The 18,765-nt window shown below is 67.1% G+C and overlaps 1 protein-coding gene across 1 annotated transcript in view; it reads left to right on the top strand.

Annotated features, from left to right (window-relative positions):
- The window catches only part of PLXNA1 (plexin A1), a 45,617-nt gene extending 29,504 nt beyond the window's left edge, over positions 1-16,113 (top strand). Inside the window, exons 21-32 of the mRNA XM_061129046.1 lie at positions 507-649; positions 1,697-1,953; positions 2,523-2,589; positions 8,294-8,440; positions 8,733-8,892; positions 9,284-9,387; positions 9,534-9,630; positions 9,924-10,114; positions 10,211-10,380; positions 11,757-11,969; positions 12,187-12,337; positions 13,147-16,113. Coding sequence (XP_060985029.1) covers positions 507-649; positions 1,697-1,953; positions 2,523-2,589; positions 8,294-8,440; positions 8,733-8,892; positions 9,284-9,387; positions 9,534-9,630; positions 9,924-10,114; positions 10,211-10,380; positions 11,757-11,969; positions 12,187-12,337; positions 13,147-13,242 — 1,796 coding nt within the window. The 3' untranslated portion in view covers positions 13,243-16,113. The remainder of the gene's footprint in view (positions 1-506; positions 650-1,696; positions 1,954-2,522; positions 2,590-8,293; positions 8,441-8,732; positions 8,893-9,283; positions 9,388-9,533; positions 9,631-9,923; positions 10,115-10,210; positions 10,381-11,756; positions 11,970-12,186; positions 12,338-13,146) is intronic.
- The last annotated feature ends 2,652 nt before the right edge of the window (positions 16,114-18,765 follow it).

Genomic DNA, 18,765 nt, shown 5'->3' with positions numbered 1-18,765 from the left:
TGGGGGTCTACTCGGAGCCCAGCCCACGCATGCCTCTCAGAGCCCTGTCGATGCGGGGCTCCACGAGGATGACCAGGGTCCCAGCACAGACACCCAGCAGCAGGCGGGGAGGTGAGGGCCGGCTCCTGTTCAGCTCCCCTGACGTGCCCAGCGCCCTCTGGCTCCTGACCAGACAGTGCACACCTCACGGCTCTGGAATGTCCCGAGAACAGTGGAGCCACTCGGAGCGGGCGGGCGTGTCGGGGGCCTGCTGGCCCGAGGGGCGGCGGCTCTGCTCCCTCCTAGGCGGCCAGAGCCAGGGCAGCCACGAGTGCCCCGGCCTCTGGGACCGGGGCCCCCAGCCCAGCCCAGTCTCTGCCCTCGTCTCGGTTACATGTGCAGCGGTTCGGGGGCGGGGGGCTCACCCTGCATCAGGACTGGGGACGCGGGCCGGGCAGGTCCAGCAGGACCCTGAGTGCGGGGTGGGCGGGGCCGGGCGCCCGCCTTGACCCCTCGTCTGGCCGCAGCCTTTGCGGAGCTACAGACGGACATCCACGAGCTCACCAACGACCTGGACGGCGCCGGCATCCCGTTCCTGGACTACCGCACCTACGCCATGCGTGTGCTCTTCCCGGGGATCGAGGACCACCCGGTGCTCAAGGAGATGGAGGTGGGCTGCCGGCCCTCTCCGCGGGGGTCCTGGGGTCCTGGGGCAGCGGGGGCCTGGGGGCCGGCCCAAGCCTCCTGGGAGGGAGGGCCTGGTCCCAGCAAACCACCCCTAGCCTGGGCTCCCAGGGCCCAGCTGTTTCTCTGGGCCTGTGGTCCACCGTGCACCACCCAGGCTGGCCAGCCCGGCTCCTGCATGAGGCCTCCAGCCTGCTGCAGGGGAGTGGGCTGGCTCCCACATCCTCCCGGGCGCCCCAGTGGCCGGCCAGGAGCCCAGGCCCCGGTTCAGAACAGGCAGGGCTGTCATGCTCTGTGGGCAGGGGCATCCCTCCCTGCACCCCTAGGATGTCGGGGCTCCGCCCCCGCCCCAGGTGGCTCTGTGGGTGGAGACCCCTGTCTAGCGGCAGCTCGACGGGCTTTCCCGTCACACTGACTGGGGCCCGGGCGCCCTGGGCTACTCACTGCCCCTTGCTTCCCGGGGTGGCTGCCACGCTGGGGCTCCCTGTCCTGGCAGATGCGTCTCCTGTGGTTGCGGTCCTCTGTGCTGTGTGACGGGTCTTAGCTGTGACTGTGTGTCCTGCCTGGGCTGGGGGCCTGTGTCCCTTCTGCCCTGATAAGCTCTGGGGCAGAAAAGAGTGAACACGTGGGGCCCTAGAGCTAGCCATGCCTGCGTTCCACCCCCTTGTCCCACATCTGTGCTGGGAGACCCCAACGAGCCATGCCCCCGTCTGGCCTTGAGTGTCCTCTGCAGTGGGGAGAGGGGTCTCTGTGTGGGTGCTGGCGTGAGTGACTGTGGATGGCACACCGGGCTTCCTCTGAGCTGTCAGAGCCGGGCCACGCAGAGGGGGGCAGGGCAGGCACCTCACCGCCGTGCCCAGACCTCTGCCCACTGTGGGCTTCTCAGGTAGCTGCCGGGCCATAACTATGCTACGAGGACTTGGGGCTTAGGGTCCCGTCAGGGTGATGGGTGACCAGACCCCCAGGCCCGGACTGTCCCTCAGCCAGAAGGGGCTGCTGCCCCCTAGGTCTAAGCAGGCCTGCGGACCCCCAGGTGCAGGCCAACGTGGAGAAGTCACTGACGCTATTCGGGCAGCTGCTGACCAAGAAGCACTTCCTGCTGACCTTCATCCGCACGCTGGAGGCCCAGCGCAGCTTCTCCATGCGGGACCGCGGCAATGTGGCCTCGCTCATCATGACGGCCCTGCAGGGCGAGATGGAGTACGCCACGGGCGTGCTCAAGCAGCTGCTGTCCGACCTCATCGAGAAGAACCTGGAGAGCAAGAACCACCCCAAGCTGCTGCTGCGCCGGTGTGTCCACGCCCTGCCCCCCGCCTGCCCCCTGCCCCCCGCCTCCCGCCTCCCTCTGTCCCTGCCCCCTGCCCCCCACCTCCCCCCTGCCCCCCGCCTCCCACCTCCCCCCTGCCCCCCGCCTCCCTCTGTCCCTGCCTGCCTGCCCCCTGCCTCCCCCCCGCCCCCCGCCCCCTGCACCCCCGCCTCCCCGTGTCCCTGCTCTCCGCCTCCCTCTGTCCCTGCCCCCTGCCCCCCGCCTCCCCCCTGCCTCCCGCCTCCCCCTACCCCCCGCCTGCCTGCCTGCCTGCGACCCTCCCTGCCTGTGCACCCCTGCCCACCTGCACCCTGTCTGCCCACCGTGCCCTTGGCATTCCTCTGCCCATCCACACCCCTGCCCGCCCGCCTGCAGCAGTGAGCCCACTGGCCCAGCCCAGGCACTGCTGAGGCGACTCTGGGGACCAGCCTGGGGTCTGCCGTGCCTGGGACCCTTGTCGCTGGGTGACACGTGCTCTGAGACCAGGCCTGACCACGGGCCCTGGGGCGGTGGGGGTCGGGTGGCCTGAGGTCACCCCACATCTCTGTTCCAGGACGGAGTCAGTGGCCGAGAAGATGCTGACCAACTGGTTCACCTTCCTTCTGTATAAGTTCCTCAAGGTGGGTGGCCGCGGGGGCCCGGGTGGGGGTGCCCGCCACAGGCCTCAACTGGGGAGCAGGGAGGGGCCCAGACCCTGGCGTGACGCCCCCGGGACACGCGTCTGTCCACTGGCATCTCCAGAGGCTGTCCAGTTCTCCCTGAGCTGCCAACGCAAGGTGGAGGTGCCTCTCATGGGGGTCGATGGCCGCCTGCAGCTGAGCAGGGTGGAGGTCCAGGCCCCGTGGGGTTCATGCGGTCCCTGTGGCCCAGACCGAGGCTCAGATGGAGCCCCTGGGCAGGGCGTCTGTGTCCAGCCCTAGCGCTGGCCCAGCCTGAGGAGGTGCCTGGCAGGGAAGGCGGGGTCCCATCGACCCCGTGCTGAGGAGGGGCAGCCACCTGGGCTTCCACGTGTTGTTGCCCAGACAGTTCCCTCCAAGCCCCGGAGACCGGCCCTGGGGAGCCGGGTTATTCTTGGACCGGGGCATAGAGCCTGTGGGCGGCTGGACGTGGGTCAAGGTGGGCCTCACTGGGGCTATGAGCAGCTCGGTGGGTCACCTGCATTTTAGAACTGGGAGGTCGTCCAACCCCAACGTGTGTCTGACTTTCCTCGACAAACCCGAAGGCTTGGCAGGTGGGCCTGCTGTTCCTGCGGTCGGTGCTCCACAGTAGACGAGGCAGCGGCCGTGGAAACCGCGACAGTCGGCCGGGGCCTGGTCCTCTCTGTGTGACCGAGTGACGGGCACCCCGGGTCTGGTCCTCTCTGTGTGGCCCCGTGACAGTCGGCCCGGGTCTGGTCCTCTCTGCGTGACCGAGTGACGGGCGCCCCGGGCCTGGTCCTCTCTGTGTGACCCCGTGACAGTCGGCCAGGGCCTGGTCCTCTCTGTGTGACCGAGTGACGGGCACCCCGGGTCTGGTCCTCTCTGTGTGGTCCCGTGACAGTGGGCCCGGGTCTGGTCCTCTCTGCGTGACCGAGTGACGGGCACCCCGGGCCTGGTCCTCTCTGTGTGGCCCCGTGACAGTCGGCCGGGACCTGGTCCTCTCTGTGTGACCGAGTGACGGGCACCCCGGGTCTGGTCCTCTCTGTGTGGCCCCGTGACAGTCGGCCCGGGTCTGGTCCTCTCTGCGTGACCGAGTGACGGGCGCCCCGGGCCTGGTCCTCTCTGTGTGACCCCGTGACAGTCGGCCAGGGCCTGGTCCTCTCTGTGTGACCGAGTGACGGGCACCCCGGGTCTGGTCCTCTCTGTGTGGCCCCGTGACAGTCGGCCCGGGTCTGGTCCTCTCTGCGTGACCGAGTGACGGGCGCCCCGGGCCTGGTCCTCTCTGTGTGACCCCGTGACAGTCGGCCAGGGCCTGGTCCTCTCTGTGTGACCGAGTGACGGGCACCCCGGGTCTGGTCCTCTCTGTGTGACCCCGTGACAGTCGGCCGGGGCCTGGTCCTCTCTGCGTGACCGAGTGACGGGCACCCCGGGCCTGGTCCTCTCTGTGTGACCCCGTGACAGTCAGCCGGGGCCTGGTCCTCTCTGCGTGACCGAGTGACGGGCACCCCGGGTCTGGTCCTTTCTGCATGACCGAGCGACAGGCGCCCCGGGCCTGGTCCTCTCTGCGTGACCGAGTGACGGGCACCCCGGGTCTGGTCCTCTCTGTGTGACCCCGTGACAGTCGGCCCGGGTCTGGTCCTCTCTGCATGACCGAGTGACGGGCGCCCCGGGCCTGGTCCTCTCTGTGTGACCCCGTGACAGTCGGCCGGGGCCTGGTCCTCTCTGCGTGACCGAGTGACGGGCACCCCGGGCCTGGTCCTCTCTGTGTGACCCCGTGACAGTCGGCCCGGGCCTGGTCCTCTCTGTGTGACCGAGTGACGGGCGCCCCGGGCCTGGTCCTCTCTGTGTGACCCTGTGACAGTCGGCCGGGGCCTGGTCCTCTCTGCATGACCGAGCGACAGTCGGCCCGGGCCTGGTCCTCTCTGTGTGACCGAGTGACGGGCGCCCCGGGTCTGGTCCTCTCTGTGTGACCCCGTGACAGTCGGCCCGGGTCTGGTCCTCTCTGCATGACCGAGTGACGGGCGCCCCGGGCCTGGTCCTCTCTGTGTGACCCCGTGACAGTCGGCCGGGGCCTGGTCCTCTCTGCGTGACCGAGTGACGGGCACCCCGGGCCTGGTCCTCTCTGTGTGACCCCGTGACAGTCGGCCCGGGCCTGGTCCTCTCTGTGTGACCGAGTGACGGGCGCCCCGGGCCTGGTCCTCTCTGTGTGACCCTGTGACAGTCGGCCGGGGCCTGGTCCTCTCTGCATGACCGAGCGACAGTCGGCCCGGGCCTGGTCCTCTCTGTGTGACCGAGTGACGGGCGCCCCGGGCCTGGTCCTCTCTGTGTGACCCTGTGACAGTCGGCCGGGGCCTGGTCCTCTCTGTGTGACCCCGTGACAGTCGGCCGGGGCCTGGTCCTCTCTGCGTGACCGAGCGACAGGCGCCCCGGGCCTGGTCCTCTCTGTGTGACCCCGTGACAGTCGGCCGGGGCCTGGTCCTCTCTGCATGACCGAGTGACGGGCGCCCCGGGCCTGGTCCTCTCTGTGTGACCCCGCGACAGTCGGCTGGGGCCTGGTCCTCTCTGCATGACCCCGTGACAGTCGGCTGGGGCCTGGTCCTCTCTGTGTGACCCCGTGACAGTCGGCCGGGGCCTGGTCCTCTCTGCGTGACCGAGTGACGGGCACCCCGGGCCTGGTCCTCTCTGCGTGACCGAGTGACGGGCGCCCCGGGCCTGGTCCTCTCTGTGTGACCCCGTGACAGTCGGCCCGGGTCTGGTCCTCTCTGCGTGACCGAGTGACGGGCACCCCGGGTCTGGTCCTCTCTGTGTGACCCCGTGACAGTCGGCCCGGGTCTGGTCCTCTCTGCGTGACCGAGTGACGGGCACCCCGGGTCTGGTCCTCTCTGTGTGACCCCGCGACAGTCGGCCGGGGCCTGGTCCTCTCTGCGTGACCGAGTGACGGGCACCCCGGGTCTGGTCCTCTCTGTGTGACCCCGCGACAGTCGGCCAGGGCCTGGTCCTCTCTGCTTGACCGAGTGACAGGCACCCCGGGTCTGGTCCTCTCTGTGTGACCCCGCGACAGTCGGCCGGGGCCTGGTCCTCTCTGCATGACCGAGCGACAGGCGCCCCGGGTCTGGTCCTCTCTGCATGACCAAGTGACAGGCGCCCCGGGCCGGGTCCTCTCTGCGTGACCGAGTGACGGGCACCCCGGGTCTGGTCCTCTCTGTGTGACCCCGCGACAGTCGGCCGGGGCCTGGTCCTCTCTGCATGACCGAGCGACAGGCGCCCCGGGTCTGGTCCTCTCTGCATGACCGAGCGACAGGCGCCCCGGGCCTGGTCCTCTCTGTGTGACCGAGTGACAGGCACCCCGGGTCTGGTCCTCTCTGTGTGACCCCGCGACAGTCGGCCGGGGCCTGGTCCTCTCTGCATGACCGAGCGACAGGCGCCCCGGGTCTGGTCCTCTCTGCATGACCGAGCGACAGGCGCCCCGGGCCTGGTCCTCTCTGCGTGACCGAGTGACGGGCACCCCGGGTCTGGTCCTCTCTGTGTGACCCCGCGACAGTCGGCCGGGGCCTGGTCCTCTCTGCATGACCGAGCGACAGGCGCCCCGGGCCTGGTCCTCTCTGTGTGACCGAGTGACAGGCACCCCGGGTCTGGTCCTCTCTGTGTGACCCCGTGACAGTCGGCCCGGGTCTGGTCCTCTCTGCGTGACCGAGTGACAGGCACCCCGGGTCTGGTCCTCTCTGCATGACCGAGCGACAGGCGCCCTGGGCCTGGTCCTCTCTGCGTGACTGAGTGACGGGCACCCCGGGTCTGGTCCTCTCTGTGTGGCCCCGCGACAGGTCCTCTCTGTGTGACCCCGCGACAGTCGGCCGGGGCCTGGTCCTCTCTGCATGACCGAGCGACAGGCGCCCCGGGCCTGGTTCTCTCTGCATGACCGAGCGACAGGCGCCCCGGGCCTGGTCCTCTCTGTGTGACCCCGCGACAGTCGGCCCGGGTCTGGTCCTCTCTGCGTAACAGAGTGACAGGCACCCCGGGTCTGGTCCTCTCTGTGTGACCCTGCGACAGGCGGCCTGGGTCTGGTCCTCTCTGTGTGACCCCACGACAGGCGCCCCGGGCCTGGTCCTCTCTGCGTGACCGAGTGGACGTAGCCTCGGCCCTCAGCAGGGTCGCAAGTCGGGGAAGATGGTGGGGCTTCCTGTCGTCTGTGCTGGGGGCTGAGGCTGGCCACTGCAGCTCAGTGGTCAGGACAGGCCTGCTGGGCTGCAGGGCGCGGACGGGAGGGGGTGGCAGTGAGGGCGGGGATGCGGCTATGTGGGGTGAGCAGAGGCGTGGAGGCGGGGTGGGGGGTAGCCAAACGGAGACCGGAGGCCCAGGGGCGGATGCAAGGTCCGGAGAGCGGGGCTGTGCGGGCTGGTCTGGGGAGGTGGCTCAGCACACAGCAGGAGGGCGCATGAACAGGCCTGGCCGCTTCCTGTAAAACGTGGTGGTTTGCAGCCCGTGTGATGTGCTCGTGCGTGTTAGAGAGCCTTCATGTCCTCGAGCTGTTTTATGTTTACGACGCTATGAAGCCAAGTTTGCAGACAAAACACCTTGAGAGACGGGCGTGCTGTCGGATGGAAGGTTGAGGGGCGATCTGTGCTCACGGCCGCGCCTGGGCAGCTGTCTCTTTAATCACACTGCCTGATCAAAGGCGGGAGCACCCGGTTCGGGGCTGGGCTGCTGTTCAGGGGGCCAGGGGCCAGGGAGCTGAAGTGGGCTGGGCAGCCATCTGCCCGTGCCTCACCCGCCCCCAGTTCCCAGGGTCGCCGAGCCGGAGGCTCTGTGTCTGGCCCAGGCAGGGACTCAGCTGGAGCCGGGAGCCCTTCCCCAACAGCTGTTCCTTCATGGTGCCTGTTGTCCAGCGGTGTCTGTAGAGACCCCCCTGACCCCCACCCCGCAGTGAGGATGTGACAGGAGCTCCACACTTGGCCTGGCCTTTGGGCGGCTTCCACCCCAGAGGGGAGATGGCAGGGAAGCACGCAAGACCAGTTACAGGGGCATCAGAGCCTGGGGGTGTGGGCGCCCCAGGACAGCAATGAGGGCCAGCGCCAGGGTCAGGGTCCAGAGAGCCTTTCTGAGAGGCACCTCGGGTGGGGTCCAGGGGGCGGGGGGAAGACCCGAGAGGGTGGGGTCCGCAGGGGGGTCCTCGGGAGCGGGAAGACCAGAGGGGCGGAGCCCTGGTGGCCAGTGGAGGCCCGGAGGTGGGGCGTGCTGGGTGGCAGGGGAACAGCAGGACATGGGAGGGGGTCGGGCAGCGCAGAGACCCCCAGGCGCACCAGGCAAGTGTCTGCTACGGACTGTGTTGACTGCATGCTCTGGAGCAGTGGACAGAGGGGCAGGGGGTCCCTGACCACCTGTGGGCGACGGTCACACCCAGTGTTGGTGCCCGGCCTGGCCTCTTCCGCCAGCAGCACTGGTGGCTCTGGGCAGGAGTGGGGCTGGGCCCGCGGTCTTTCCACACCAGGCTGCCTATCCACCGGGGCCCCTGCTGACCTTTTCTCTGGGAGTTTCAGACCCACCAGGGGGACGGTCTCCGGTCAAGCGCTTTGTTCACATCCTCCTTGCGCTTTGGGAGCGGGGTTCTCGGGTGGGCCGAGTCGCCCTTCCGGCAGGGCCGGGGCCGGGGCAGGGCTGGAGCCTGACACCCCTGGCCCGGTGCCCGCAGGAGTGCGCAGGGGAGCCGCTCTTCATGCTCTACTGCGCCATCAAGCAGCAGATGGAGAAGGGCCCCATTGACGCCATCACGGGCGAGGCGCGGTACTCGCTGAGCGAGGACAAGCTCATCCGGCAGCAGATTGACTACAAGACGCTGGTGCGAAAGGGGGCAATGGGGGGCCTGCCACGTGCCCCAAACCCCGCCCACTGCCCGCCACACGCCCCAAACCCCACCCACCGCCCGCCACGCGTCCCAAATCTCCCCACGTGCCACTCATCCTTAAACCCCGCCCACCCGCCACTCACCCAAACCCCACCCATCTGCCCACCATGCACCCCAAAACCCACCCACGCGCCTCAAACCCCGCCCACTCATGTCCCCCCACCCTTCCCCGGCCCACCGCCCAGTGAGGCGTAGGGAGCTGACCTCGCGTTCTCCCATCCCTCAGACCCTGAACTGCGTGAACCCTGAGAATGAGAACGCGCCTGAGGTGCCAGTGAAGGGGCTGAACTGTGATACGGTGACGCAGGTCAAGGAGAAGTTGCTGGACGCCGTGTACAAGGGCGTCCCCTACTCCCAACGGCCCAAGGCTGGGGACATGGACCTGGGTGAGCCCGGGAGGGGCGCTGGCCCGGATGGTGGGAGGGCAAGGCTGTGATCTTGGGCGGGCTCCGCAGTCTCCTCCCCAGGGTGGTGGAAGGTGGGATCCCATTTGCACCTGGAGCTGGGGGCTCACTGGCTCACCAGGAGGATAAGGAGGGAGGGTAAGTGGAGAAGAGTTGGTCGGGGCCGGTCTGGTTTCATAGTGGACAAGGCTGGGCGGTGGAGGGAGGCCTGAGCGCCAGGCTGGGAGGAGGGCACACACAGGAGCCCTGGGGCCACCTGGGATGGGGTGTGGGGCTGCAGCTCTGCGCGGACAGGACGTGGACCGGAGGCAGGGGCTGCCCCTCTGCTGCCCGGCGTCCACTCAGGGCGCCGGGACCCTCCCCTCCCCCGCAGAGTGGCGGCAGGGCCGCATGGCCCGTATCATCCTGCAGGACGAGGATGTCACCACCAAGATCGACAACGACTGGAAGAGGCTCAACACGCTGGCGCACTACCAGGTGAGCCGCCTGCGGCTGCCGCCCGCAGCCGCCGCCCGCGGTATGGGCCTACCGCCCTGGAGGTGCCCAGGTCCGGGAGGCTAGGGTCTAGGGGAGAGACTGGCTCCGGATGGTGGTTCCCACGTCACCTGGTCCTCCGTCCGCAGGTGACAGATGGGTCCTCGGTGGCCCTGGTGCCCAAGCAGACGTCTGCCTACAACATCTCCAACTCGTCCACCTTCACCAAGTCCCTCAGCAGATACGGTGAGGGCCGGCCGGCAGGGGCAGGGGCAGGGGCAGGCCGCTGATGAGGACAGGACCCTTGCCCCAGGCACTGTGGGGGCTGCTTGGGACGGCTTAATCATGGCCCGTCCCTGGGCCACTTGGCCTCTCCCTGGGCAGCGCGGGCTCCTCACGGCCATCACATGTGTCATCCCAGGGCATCACTGTCCCCCCAGTTTTCAGATGGGGACACCAAGGCTCAGCCAGGGGCCCCAGGTGGGCGGGTGGGCGGGTGAGGGTGCTGGACGCCGTAGCTGACGGTGCGGTGCCCGCAGAGAGCATGCTGCGCACGGCCAGTAGCCCCGACAGCCTGCGCTCGCGCACGCCTATGATCACACCCGACCTGGAGAGCGGCACCAAGCTGTGGCATCTGGTCAAGAACCACGACCACCTGGACCAGCGCGAGGGCGACCGCGGCAGCAAGATGGTCTCGGAGATCTACCTGACGCGGCTGCTGGCCACCAAGGTGGGGGCGGGGCTGGGCAGGGGCGGGCCGGGGGTGGGGCGGGGTGCCTGGGAGGGGCGGACCCTGAGCTGTGCCCCGCCCCCGCCCCGCCCCCAGGGCACGCTGCAGAAGTTCGTGGACGACCTGTTTGAGACCATCTTCAGCACGGCGCACCGCGGCTCGGCCCTGCCTCTGGCCATCAAGTACATGTTCGACTTTCTGGATGAGCAGGCCGACCAGCATCAGATCCACGACGCGGACGTGCGCCATACCTGGAAAAGCAACTGGTACGGCGGGCGGGGTGGGGCCAACCCCCTCCACGTGGGCCTCCCTGACTCACCCATCAGGAGGGTCTGCCGCCCATCTCGTGGGGGCGTGGGTGTGTGTGCGCACGTGTATTCGCGTGTCACTGGGCTTGCAGGACTGTGTGCAGGTATGGTCTTCTGTGTGACACATGGCTCGGGGGCACGGCCCATGCTGCCTACAGCAGTGAGGGTAACAGTGATGGTGACCCCCTCCCAGCCCAGGCCCCCAGGCCAGCAGCTACTTTCGGTCGGGCTCTCACCTCCGTAGCGGCCGGTGCACCCCGCCAGGGCGGGCCTGCTCCGCAGAAGCTCTGTGCCTCTGGCCTCTTCCTCCTCATGCCCTGAGCCCTGCCAGCGCCCTCGGATCTGCGTGCTGCCGCTCCCCAAGCCTCTGAGTGAGCCCACCCGGGCCTTCATCTCCATCTCTGCTGCCCACAGACCTCGATGGGGTCCACAGGGCGTGGGGGAGGCAGTGTCGTATAGGTCAGCATTGTCCAGGGGCATTCCTGGAATGACAGAAGGCTCCAGGTGTGTGCCGGCCATGTGGCCACCTGCCGCTGGGAGTATCTGACGTAACTGGTGCAGCCAAGCACCTGAATTTTTAGCTTAGTGACACACTAGAGGTGTCACTAAGGTTAGAGGTTTTAGCCCAGCTCAGTTCAGTTCAGTTCAGTCACTCAGTCGTGTCCGACTCTTTGCGACCCCATGAATTGCAGCCCGGCTGCTACTGCTACTGCTAAGTCACTTCAGTCGTGTCTGACTCTGTGCGACCCCATCCGTGGGATTCTCCAGGCAAGAACACTGGAGTGGGTTGCCATTTCCTTCTCCAATGCGTAAAAGTGAAAAGTGAAAGTGAAGTCACTCAGTCATGTCTGACTTTTCGAGACCCCATGGACTGCAGCCTACCAGGCTCCTCCATCCATGGAATTTTCCAGGCAAGAGTACTGGAGTGGGGTGCCATTAACCCGGCTAGTGGCTGTCAAATAGGTTGGTGTTTGGGCTCGGAGGTCAGCTGTCTCCGGGGGCCCTTCCTGGTCTTGTTACCAACACTTGTGTGGGCAGGAACAAGGGAACTAAGTAGGCCTTGAACACTCAGGCCTGGAGGACCCTGTCTGTGCACACGAATGACCCCAGGCGAGAGCACCTCTGGGTGTGCACCCTTCACCCTGGGGCTGTGGGCAGGGGATGCAGCCCTCACTGCTGGGCTCTCTGGGCCCGTCTCCCCAGCTGCGTGGAGCTCCACAGTCGCTGTGTAGGCTGGAGCCAGGAGGACGGGGAGGCCACAGGTCAGCCCCTCCTGCCGCGCCCCGGGGGTGGCCGAGACCCCTCTGACGTTGCGTGCGCCCGCCTGCCCGCAGCCTGCCCCTGCGCTTCTGGGTGAACGTGATCAAGAACCCGCAGTTCGTGTTCGACATCCACAAGAGCAGCATCACGGACGCCTGCCTGTCGGTGGTGGCCCAGACCTTCATGGACTCCTGCTCCACGTCGGAGCACAAGCTGGGCAAGGACTCGCCCTCCAACAAGCTGCTCTACGCCAAGGATATTCCCAACTACAAGAGCTGGGTGGAGAGGTGGGCGCGGGCTGGGGGTGGGGCCGCAGGGGGCGGGCAGGACGCAGAGGGGGCGGGGCCAGGCGGGGGCCGGCCAGGGGTACGCGGGGGGCGGGGGTACGCAGGGGTCCGGGCTGAGGATGCAGAGGGGGAGGAGCTGGGGTGGGGCCGGGGGGGGAGGGGGGAGCCGACGCAGAGGGGGTGAGCCGGGCCCTAGCTCACAAGCCCACTGCCGCAGGTACTACGCTGACATAGCCAAGATGCCCGCCATCAGCGACCAGGATATGAGCGCCTACCTGGCCGAGCAGTCGCGGCTGCACCTGAGCCAGTTCAACAGCATGAGCGCCTTGCACGAGATCTACTCGTACATCACCAAGTACAAGGACGAGGTCAGTGCAGACTCTCTGCCCCGGACTGCTGGACAGGCCCGGTGTCCTCGGCCTTCATACCGGCTCTGCTGCTGGGGGCGGGCGCTGGGCCTCCCTGAGATGCTGGGGATGGAGGACTGAGCCACAGGCTAGAGAGCCCCGCTGGGTACTGCTGGGGCCCAGTCCTGAGGCCAGGGCAGGCCTGCTGCAGAGCCTCCCGGGAGGAGGGTGGCCTTGGTTGTGGGGTGTGTGGGTGTCAGGGGTGCGGGCTTCTCCCAGGCACACGGAACCTGACTGCCAGGGGCTGGAGGTAGGGGCGGGCATGTCAAGAAGTAGGGTGGGGTGGGAGAGGGGGAGGGTCAGGAACCTGGTTCCCTGGGTCGAGAGGGTGGAGCCGTCAGCTCCGGAGACTTGGCCACAGGGCCGGACCTGGGGGAGGCAGCAGAGCCAGGGGACAGTCAGCCAAGCCCGGAGGAGGGGGCTCAGGGAGGGAGCCCAGAGCAGAGAAGGGGCTGTGCTGAGCCCGGGGCCAGCGGGCAGGAGCTGCCAGGGGAGGAGAGTCCTCCGTGACCTGGCGTGGGGCTCAGTGAGGGGCACAGAGACAGGGGCTGCGGGGGGAGGGGGAGGAGGGCAACATGGCCGCTGGGCGCCCGGGGGGCCTGCAGGGCTGGCAGGGGACCCGAGCCCTGTCTGGGTGGTTTCAGGGGAAGGGGGTTAGGAGACTCTGGGGACCTGGGGGTCCTGGCTCCAAGCCCAGGTCCCTCAGGCTCTAGCCACGGGCACCGTGTGTGGCCCTGGAGCCCGCCTGAGGCGCCTCCCTGCCCCTGCAGATCCTGACGGCCCTGGAGAAGGATGAGCAGGCACGGCGGCAGCGGCTCCGCGGTAGGCTGGAGCAGGTGGTGGACACCATGGCCCTGAGCAGCTGAGCCCCTGGCCCAACCGCCTGGCCAGCGGCAGTGAGTGAGAGGACCCTGGTGGCGGCCTCCACCCAGCAGCCAAAGCTGGGAGGTCCACGGAGGCAGCCTTGCCTGCTGTGCCGGGGTCCTGCGCTGGGGCCAGGTGTGTGGCCCTGGCCCCTGGCCCCCGTGTCCCCTTCCCGCCTGTGGGGTCCCGGCTCTTCTTGGTGTGGGTGAGGCGGTGTCTGCAGCCCTCCCCGTGCTCAGAGCTGTTTGCAGGGGGCCGGGGAGCCCAGGTGTGGCCCGGCCCCCTCAGGACAGCAGGGGGCTGCCGAGGCCAGCGGGCCAGGCCTGGGGCTGGGCGGGCCGCTGTGCCCGCCTCCTGGGCAGAATCTGAGGGCTGGGCCTGGCTGGCGGCCTGGGTGGGGAGGCAGCACGCCCAGGGCCCCTCTGCGGGGAGCTGAAGTCATCCTGGGTCAGCGCCACCCACCTGCCACGTCCCGGCGTCCCACCACCGCCGCCATCCTCGATTCACCGCGTGCTCTCCGCGGTCGAGGCCGGAGCGCCGCGTCGACCTCGCCCAGAGAGAGGCCCCCAGCTCCCTCCTATGGAGGGGCTGCAGGACGGCTCCACGCAGGGCCCAGGTGACTTCTGGAAGGACTCGGGTCCCCTTCTGTCCTCAGGGCTGTGCCTCTGGGAGCCACTGGGGCCTGGGGCTCTGGGCTGTGAGTGCACGTTCCCCTTATTTATTCCCCCCTGAAACCTGCCCTGCCCCGGGCTGAGCTCTCTGCTGTGGAGGGCCCCGGAGCCGCCCTGATCAGCCTCCTGCCCACCCCCCCAGCCTCCCACCTGCCTTCCCGCGGCTTCAGTGTGGCCCCTCAGCAGCGTGCTGGCCCCTTGGAGGGGGGGCACTTGGGGGACGTTGCTCGTTTTTTAGGGGAACAGGGGAGTCCTGCTGTGCGTGGACAGCTGGAGCTGTGGGGGCCTCGGACTGTACCCAGTGGCCTGGCCAGGAGCAGGATGCAGTGACCAGAGGGCTTGGAGGTCGGGGCTGCCCACCCTGCCCTCAGCTAGCAAGAGTACACATTTTTAATTAAAAAACCTGTACATATATATACATATATATATATATATATATATATGTGGCTCTGCCTGTCTCCAGCCCCAGTGGGGTCCTGTACAGTTAACTGGAGGAGGAGGAATTTTACAATTTAGAGTATGAGCCGAGGCACCGGGACAGCTGAGCCAAATGGGCGTGGCCGGCGTGGCCAGCGTCTCCTGCTGGAGCGCCCGGTCTCCGCGTCCACCTGCGGGGCAGCCTGTCTCCGTGTTGACGTGAGGACAGACTGCTCGGCCGAGAGCTTCCCGGAGGCAGGCCGTGGATTCCTGCATGACTGTGCTAGCGTTTAGTATGACTTGATCTTTTTAAAACTGCAAGTGTTGAATACTAGAGGTTGTTAGGCCCCTTTTTTCATGTTTTTTAATTAATCAGTCACTTGTGAAGGCAGTGGCCCGTTCCCTTTTCAATTCACTTTTTCGACGGTACTACAGATCTCCGCGGACTTTTAAGGGACAGCTAACTGTGGCCGGCCCCGCGCCTTCCCCGATGCGGCGTGAGCCCGCCCAAGAGCCTCCGTCAGCTGAGCAGCTGCTCCCCCGCGGGAGGAGGGGTGAAGTCCGCCACCTCCTGACTCAGGAAGCTCCTGGAACTGGGGGTCAGAGGCCCCCAGGCCCCACGGGCGCTGAGCAGGGCTCGGGCCCCCACGCGGTGGGTGTCCAGAAGGCGCTCAGGTCAGGGAGGCGCCGGTTCCTGTGTGTGGGCCTCTCCCCCCGAGTCTTCCCTGAGGCTGCTTCTGATCGAAGCCCCCGTTCTTCCAGCCCCACTCCGGCCAGGGGGCTCCTTGGCCCCCAGCACCGCCCTCTTCGGAATCCAGTCCCCACCCCCTCCCTAGCCCTCCCTGGTCCTCGCGCCCGCCGTGCGGTCGGGTTGGCAGTCCGGGCGGTGGGGATGCAGGAGTGGGGAGCCGCCAGCGCTGCCCGGCGCGGCAGAGCACACAGGCGGGTCGGGGCGAGCACTTTAGCGCTGTCTGTTTACACGCGAGCCAATCACCGACCTGAACCTGCCGTCCACCGGCAGCACGGCCGCACCTCCTTCCCCGGGCAGGAGTCAGGCCGAATCCTCGGCCTGCTCGGCCTGTCTCGCCCTTGGCACCTCCATGTCCTCCGGCCCGGCACTCTGACTCCGAGCCCAGCTCTGGCCTGAGGGCAGCCAGGGCACGGAATGGAGCCCTGCTCTGTGCAGAGGCGGCCCCGGGGGCCCCTCTGCAGTCCTGTGGCCGGGGGGCTGGGCCAGAACGCCTGTCTGCCGGGACTCTGCTGCTACTGCCTGCTGCCCTGGGTTGCCTCCCTCGCTCTCGCCCGCACGCCTCTCAGGAGCGCCAGGGATGGCTCGGCCACGGTCGGGAGCCTGGCCTCTCCATATACCTCGAGCTTGCCCACACTCCTTGACCCGGGCCCGGCCAGGCCCACGGGAGAGGCCCACCACCCCTGCTTTGCCCTTGCTGAGCGAGCCCTGCCTGGCTCTCCCCCCCAGTGCTGGAGCTGAGAGCTCACGCCGTTGGTGCTACACAAGCTAGAATAGATATATTTAGAGAGAGAGATATTTTTAAGACGAAGCCCACAATTAGCTGTCCTTTAACGCCGCAGAGCCCCCACCCAAAAGAAGAGCAATCGCTCGGCGGCCTGAGTGGCCCCTCAGTTGCTGCCTCTCCCAGGGGCGGCGTGGCTGACGGCGCTAGGCTTGCAGGTTGTGTAAATACACGGCTATTTCCTATTTTACTGTCTCAGATTTAGTACTTGTAAATACACACACATTAAGGAGAGTAAACATTTTTGCTAAAACTCATGGCTCCGGGTTTTCCTTGCTGGGAGGGGTCTAGGGTGGCAGCACAACAGCCAGCCGATCCCACCTCCCCCCACCCCACCCCTGCTCTGAGCAGCATTTTCCGGGGCGTCAAGGCTCCTGCCCTCAGGGGGTGACTGCAGCAGGGGCCTCCAGGACCATCACCTTTGTTCTGCAGTGGGCCCTGAGGGTGGGGCCCCAGCATCACACCTGGCCCCAGAGCCACCTGGGCATTTCAGCTGAGAGTTAAACTAGGGCCTGAGCCCCATCCAGAGGGTCCTGTTGACCTGGGCCCCCGCCTGTGTCAGAACAGGAAGGGTGTGACGGACCCCAGAGAGCAAGCTGCACCTCTGCCTGTGCATGACCTGCAGGCCGAGCCAGGTGATGACAGTGATGAGGCTGATGGTCCCCTCCTGGTTCAGCCACCGTTGTGGCCAGGTGAACTGGTGTGGAGCTCACAGCCACTCAGACACAGGAAAGCTGAGGGGCATGGTGGGGAGTGGCCTTGGAGGACTAAAAGTCGGCCACGTGGCAGGAGTGGTCCCCAGAGAAGCCGGTAGCGCTCCAGGATGCCTCAGCATCTCCGCCCGGAGACTGCTGACAGTGGCCCATAAATCACCATCAGTACCTCCTGCTCCAAAAACGGGCCCATCCTGACAGCCGGTCTGCGGGGCGGCGAGCTCAGCGCCAGGCTCAATCACCAGAGAAATCAGTGTAATCAGCATGAAATTGCATCGGAAACAAATTTAGCCAACACGGTCCCATTTGGGGTGTGACGTGGCCTGTTCGCATAGCTCTGTCCCCTCCAGCTTTCCGGTGCAATCAGCCCTGCCGGGGGCCCCAGCCCGCCGGTGGGCACGTGAAAGCAGGCGCAGGTCTTTGGGCACAATCAGCAGCGCTCAAATCAAGCGGGATGGGGTGGGGCGGGTGGCGGCACCATCTGACTGTCGTTCATGCGGGAGCATCCAGGCTCTTAGCCCTGACTGCCAAGGCCAGTGCTCCCCTGCGGCGCCCGGCAGCACATGGGGTGGGGGTGTCTGGTGGCCGGCGTGAAGGCTCCAGCACGCTGAGCTGAGCCCTTCTGCGTGCCAAGCTCTGCACGAAGCCGTCGCGATGGGGAGGCAGGGTTCAGGTAACAACGCCTGGGAACAGCCCGGTGACTGCACACGGGGGCCTGTGGTGGCGGCCAGCTGGACAGACAGGGCCACCTAGGGAGGAGCAGCGCCCCTCGGGCCAGGGTGACTTGGGAGGCCCTGCTCCACCAAGGAGCAGAGGCTGGGTCAGCAGCATGCGACGCCAAAGGTGGCCCACGCTGAGAGAAGCAGAGGCTGTGCTAGGGGAAGCAAGGAGCGCGGGTCCTCAATCGCACCTGGAGGCTGCGGGACCCTTCCAAGGCTCCTCCAGGGCGCCGAAGTCACCACGCGCTGGGCCCAAGCCGCGGCCCCATCCCGTACTTCCGCTTCCGGGCGCGTGGCTTCCTTCAAGTCACGCGACTTCTTTCCGGTCGCGTGTCACCGCCCTTCGCCTCCGGCTGGGAGAACGCCCCAGGGTTGTGGACCGCAATCGGAGCCCCGAAGCTCTCACACTGTCTCCAGCCAGGCGTCCTCCCCGCGGCCCACCGGCCCTTGCTGCCTCGTCCATCGGCCCCCAGGTCGGAAGCTACCCCGTTCCCCTCCGCCCAGCCCCCCTGAGGCCCGGTCTCTCCGGGACACGAGTCCCAGGTGTGATGACGAGGGGACGGGGTGGGGGTGGGCCGCGGAGCTGGAGTGCGAGAAGGAGCCCCTTTTCCCTTCCTTGTGTGAGTTGATTTTCTGAGGGACACGTTCCTCTCAAGTCTGTGGGGAAGGGCTCTCCCAACTAGGAGCGCGGCCCTTGGACTCAATACCCGCCTCTGGGCCACACAGAGGGGAGCAGCTGTAGGCGACCCTGCGGGCTGATGGTGCCCTGGAGGGCAGGGCCGTCTCGAGGGCCGGGGTCCTAGAGCGCCTCTCAGGCTGACCGCAGTGCCGCTAGCACTGGAGTTCCACCAATGAGGACTCAGGCAAGGGGTTGGGGGCTGGCGAGGGAGGCCCCTGCCCCACCTGGTGAGGAAGGGGCAGAATGAGGGGCTGGGGGATAGCGCCCCTGTCCAGCGAGCCCGGCCGAGGCACAGAGGTGCTGGGGGGGCCGCCAGCTGCAGGAAGGAGCCTGGGGTCCGGAAGAGGAGGCTGCTGAGCAGGGCGGGCAGCAGAGCGGCTTCTGGAGTCGCTGCAGAGGGGCTGCAGGTGCCCCCAAGCCGGGACATTCAGTGAGGACCGAGGCCGAGGACCAGAGGTGAGCAGGATGGGGCTGCTGCGCACACCACTTCGGGAAGATCTGTGTCCACTGTAGCCTAAATCGATGGCACCCCTGTGGAGTTGTGCAGTGCACAACCTATTCAGATGTACAGGACGTCCCTGAGTGGGTGAGGCACTTCCAGTGGAGGCCGAGAGAGGAGCAGACCTGCCTCCCTAGTGTCAGGCAGCCTTGTCAGCTTTGCCTCAGGCCCCACCACCATCGTGGGAAGAAGATAAAGGGAGGAAGGGCCCTGTTAGGGAGCTGAACTATGACCTGGGACTTAACATTTGCCCAAAGGAAACTGTTGATTTTATTTTTAATATGTATTTATTTGG

This window comes from Dama dama, chromosome 24, assembly GCF_033118175.1.
Source record: "Dama dama isolate Ldn47 chromosome 24, ASM3311817v1, whole genome shotgun sequence".
Lineage (NCBI taxonomy): Eukaryota > Metazoa > Chordata > Mammalia > Artiodactyla > Cervidae > Dama > Dama dama.
This window is presented reverse-complemented; position numbering and strand designations above follow the sequence as displayed.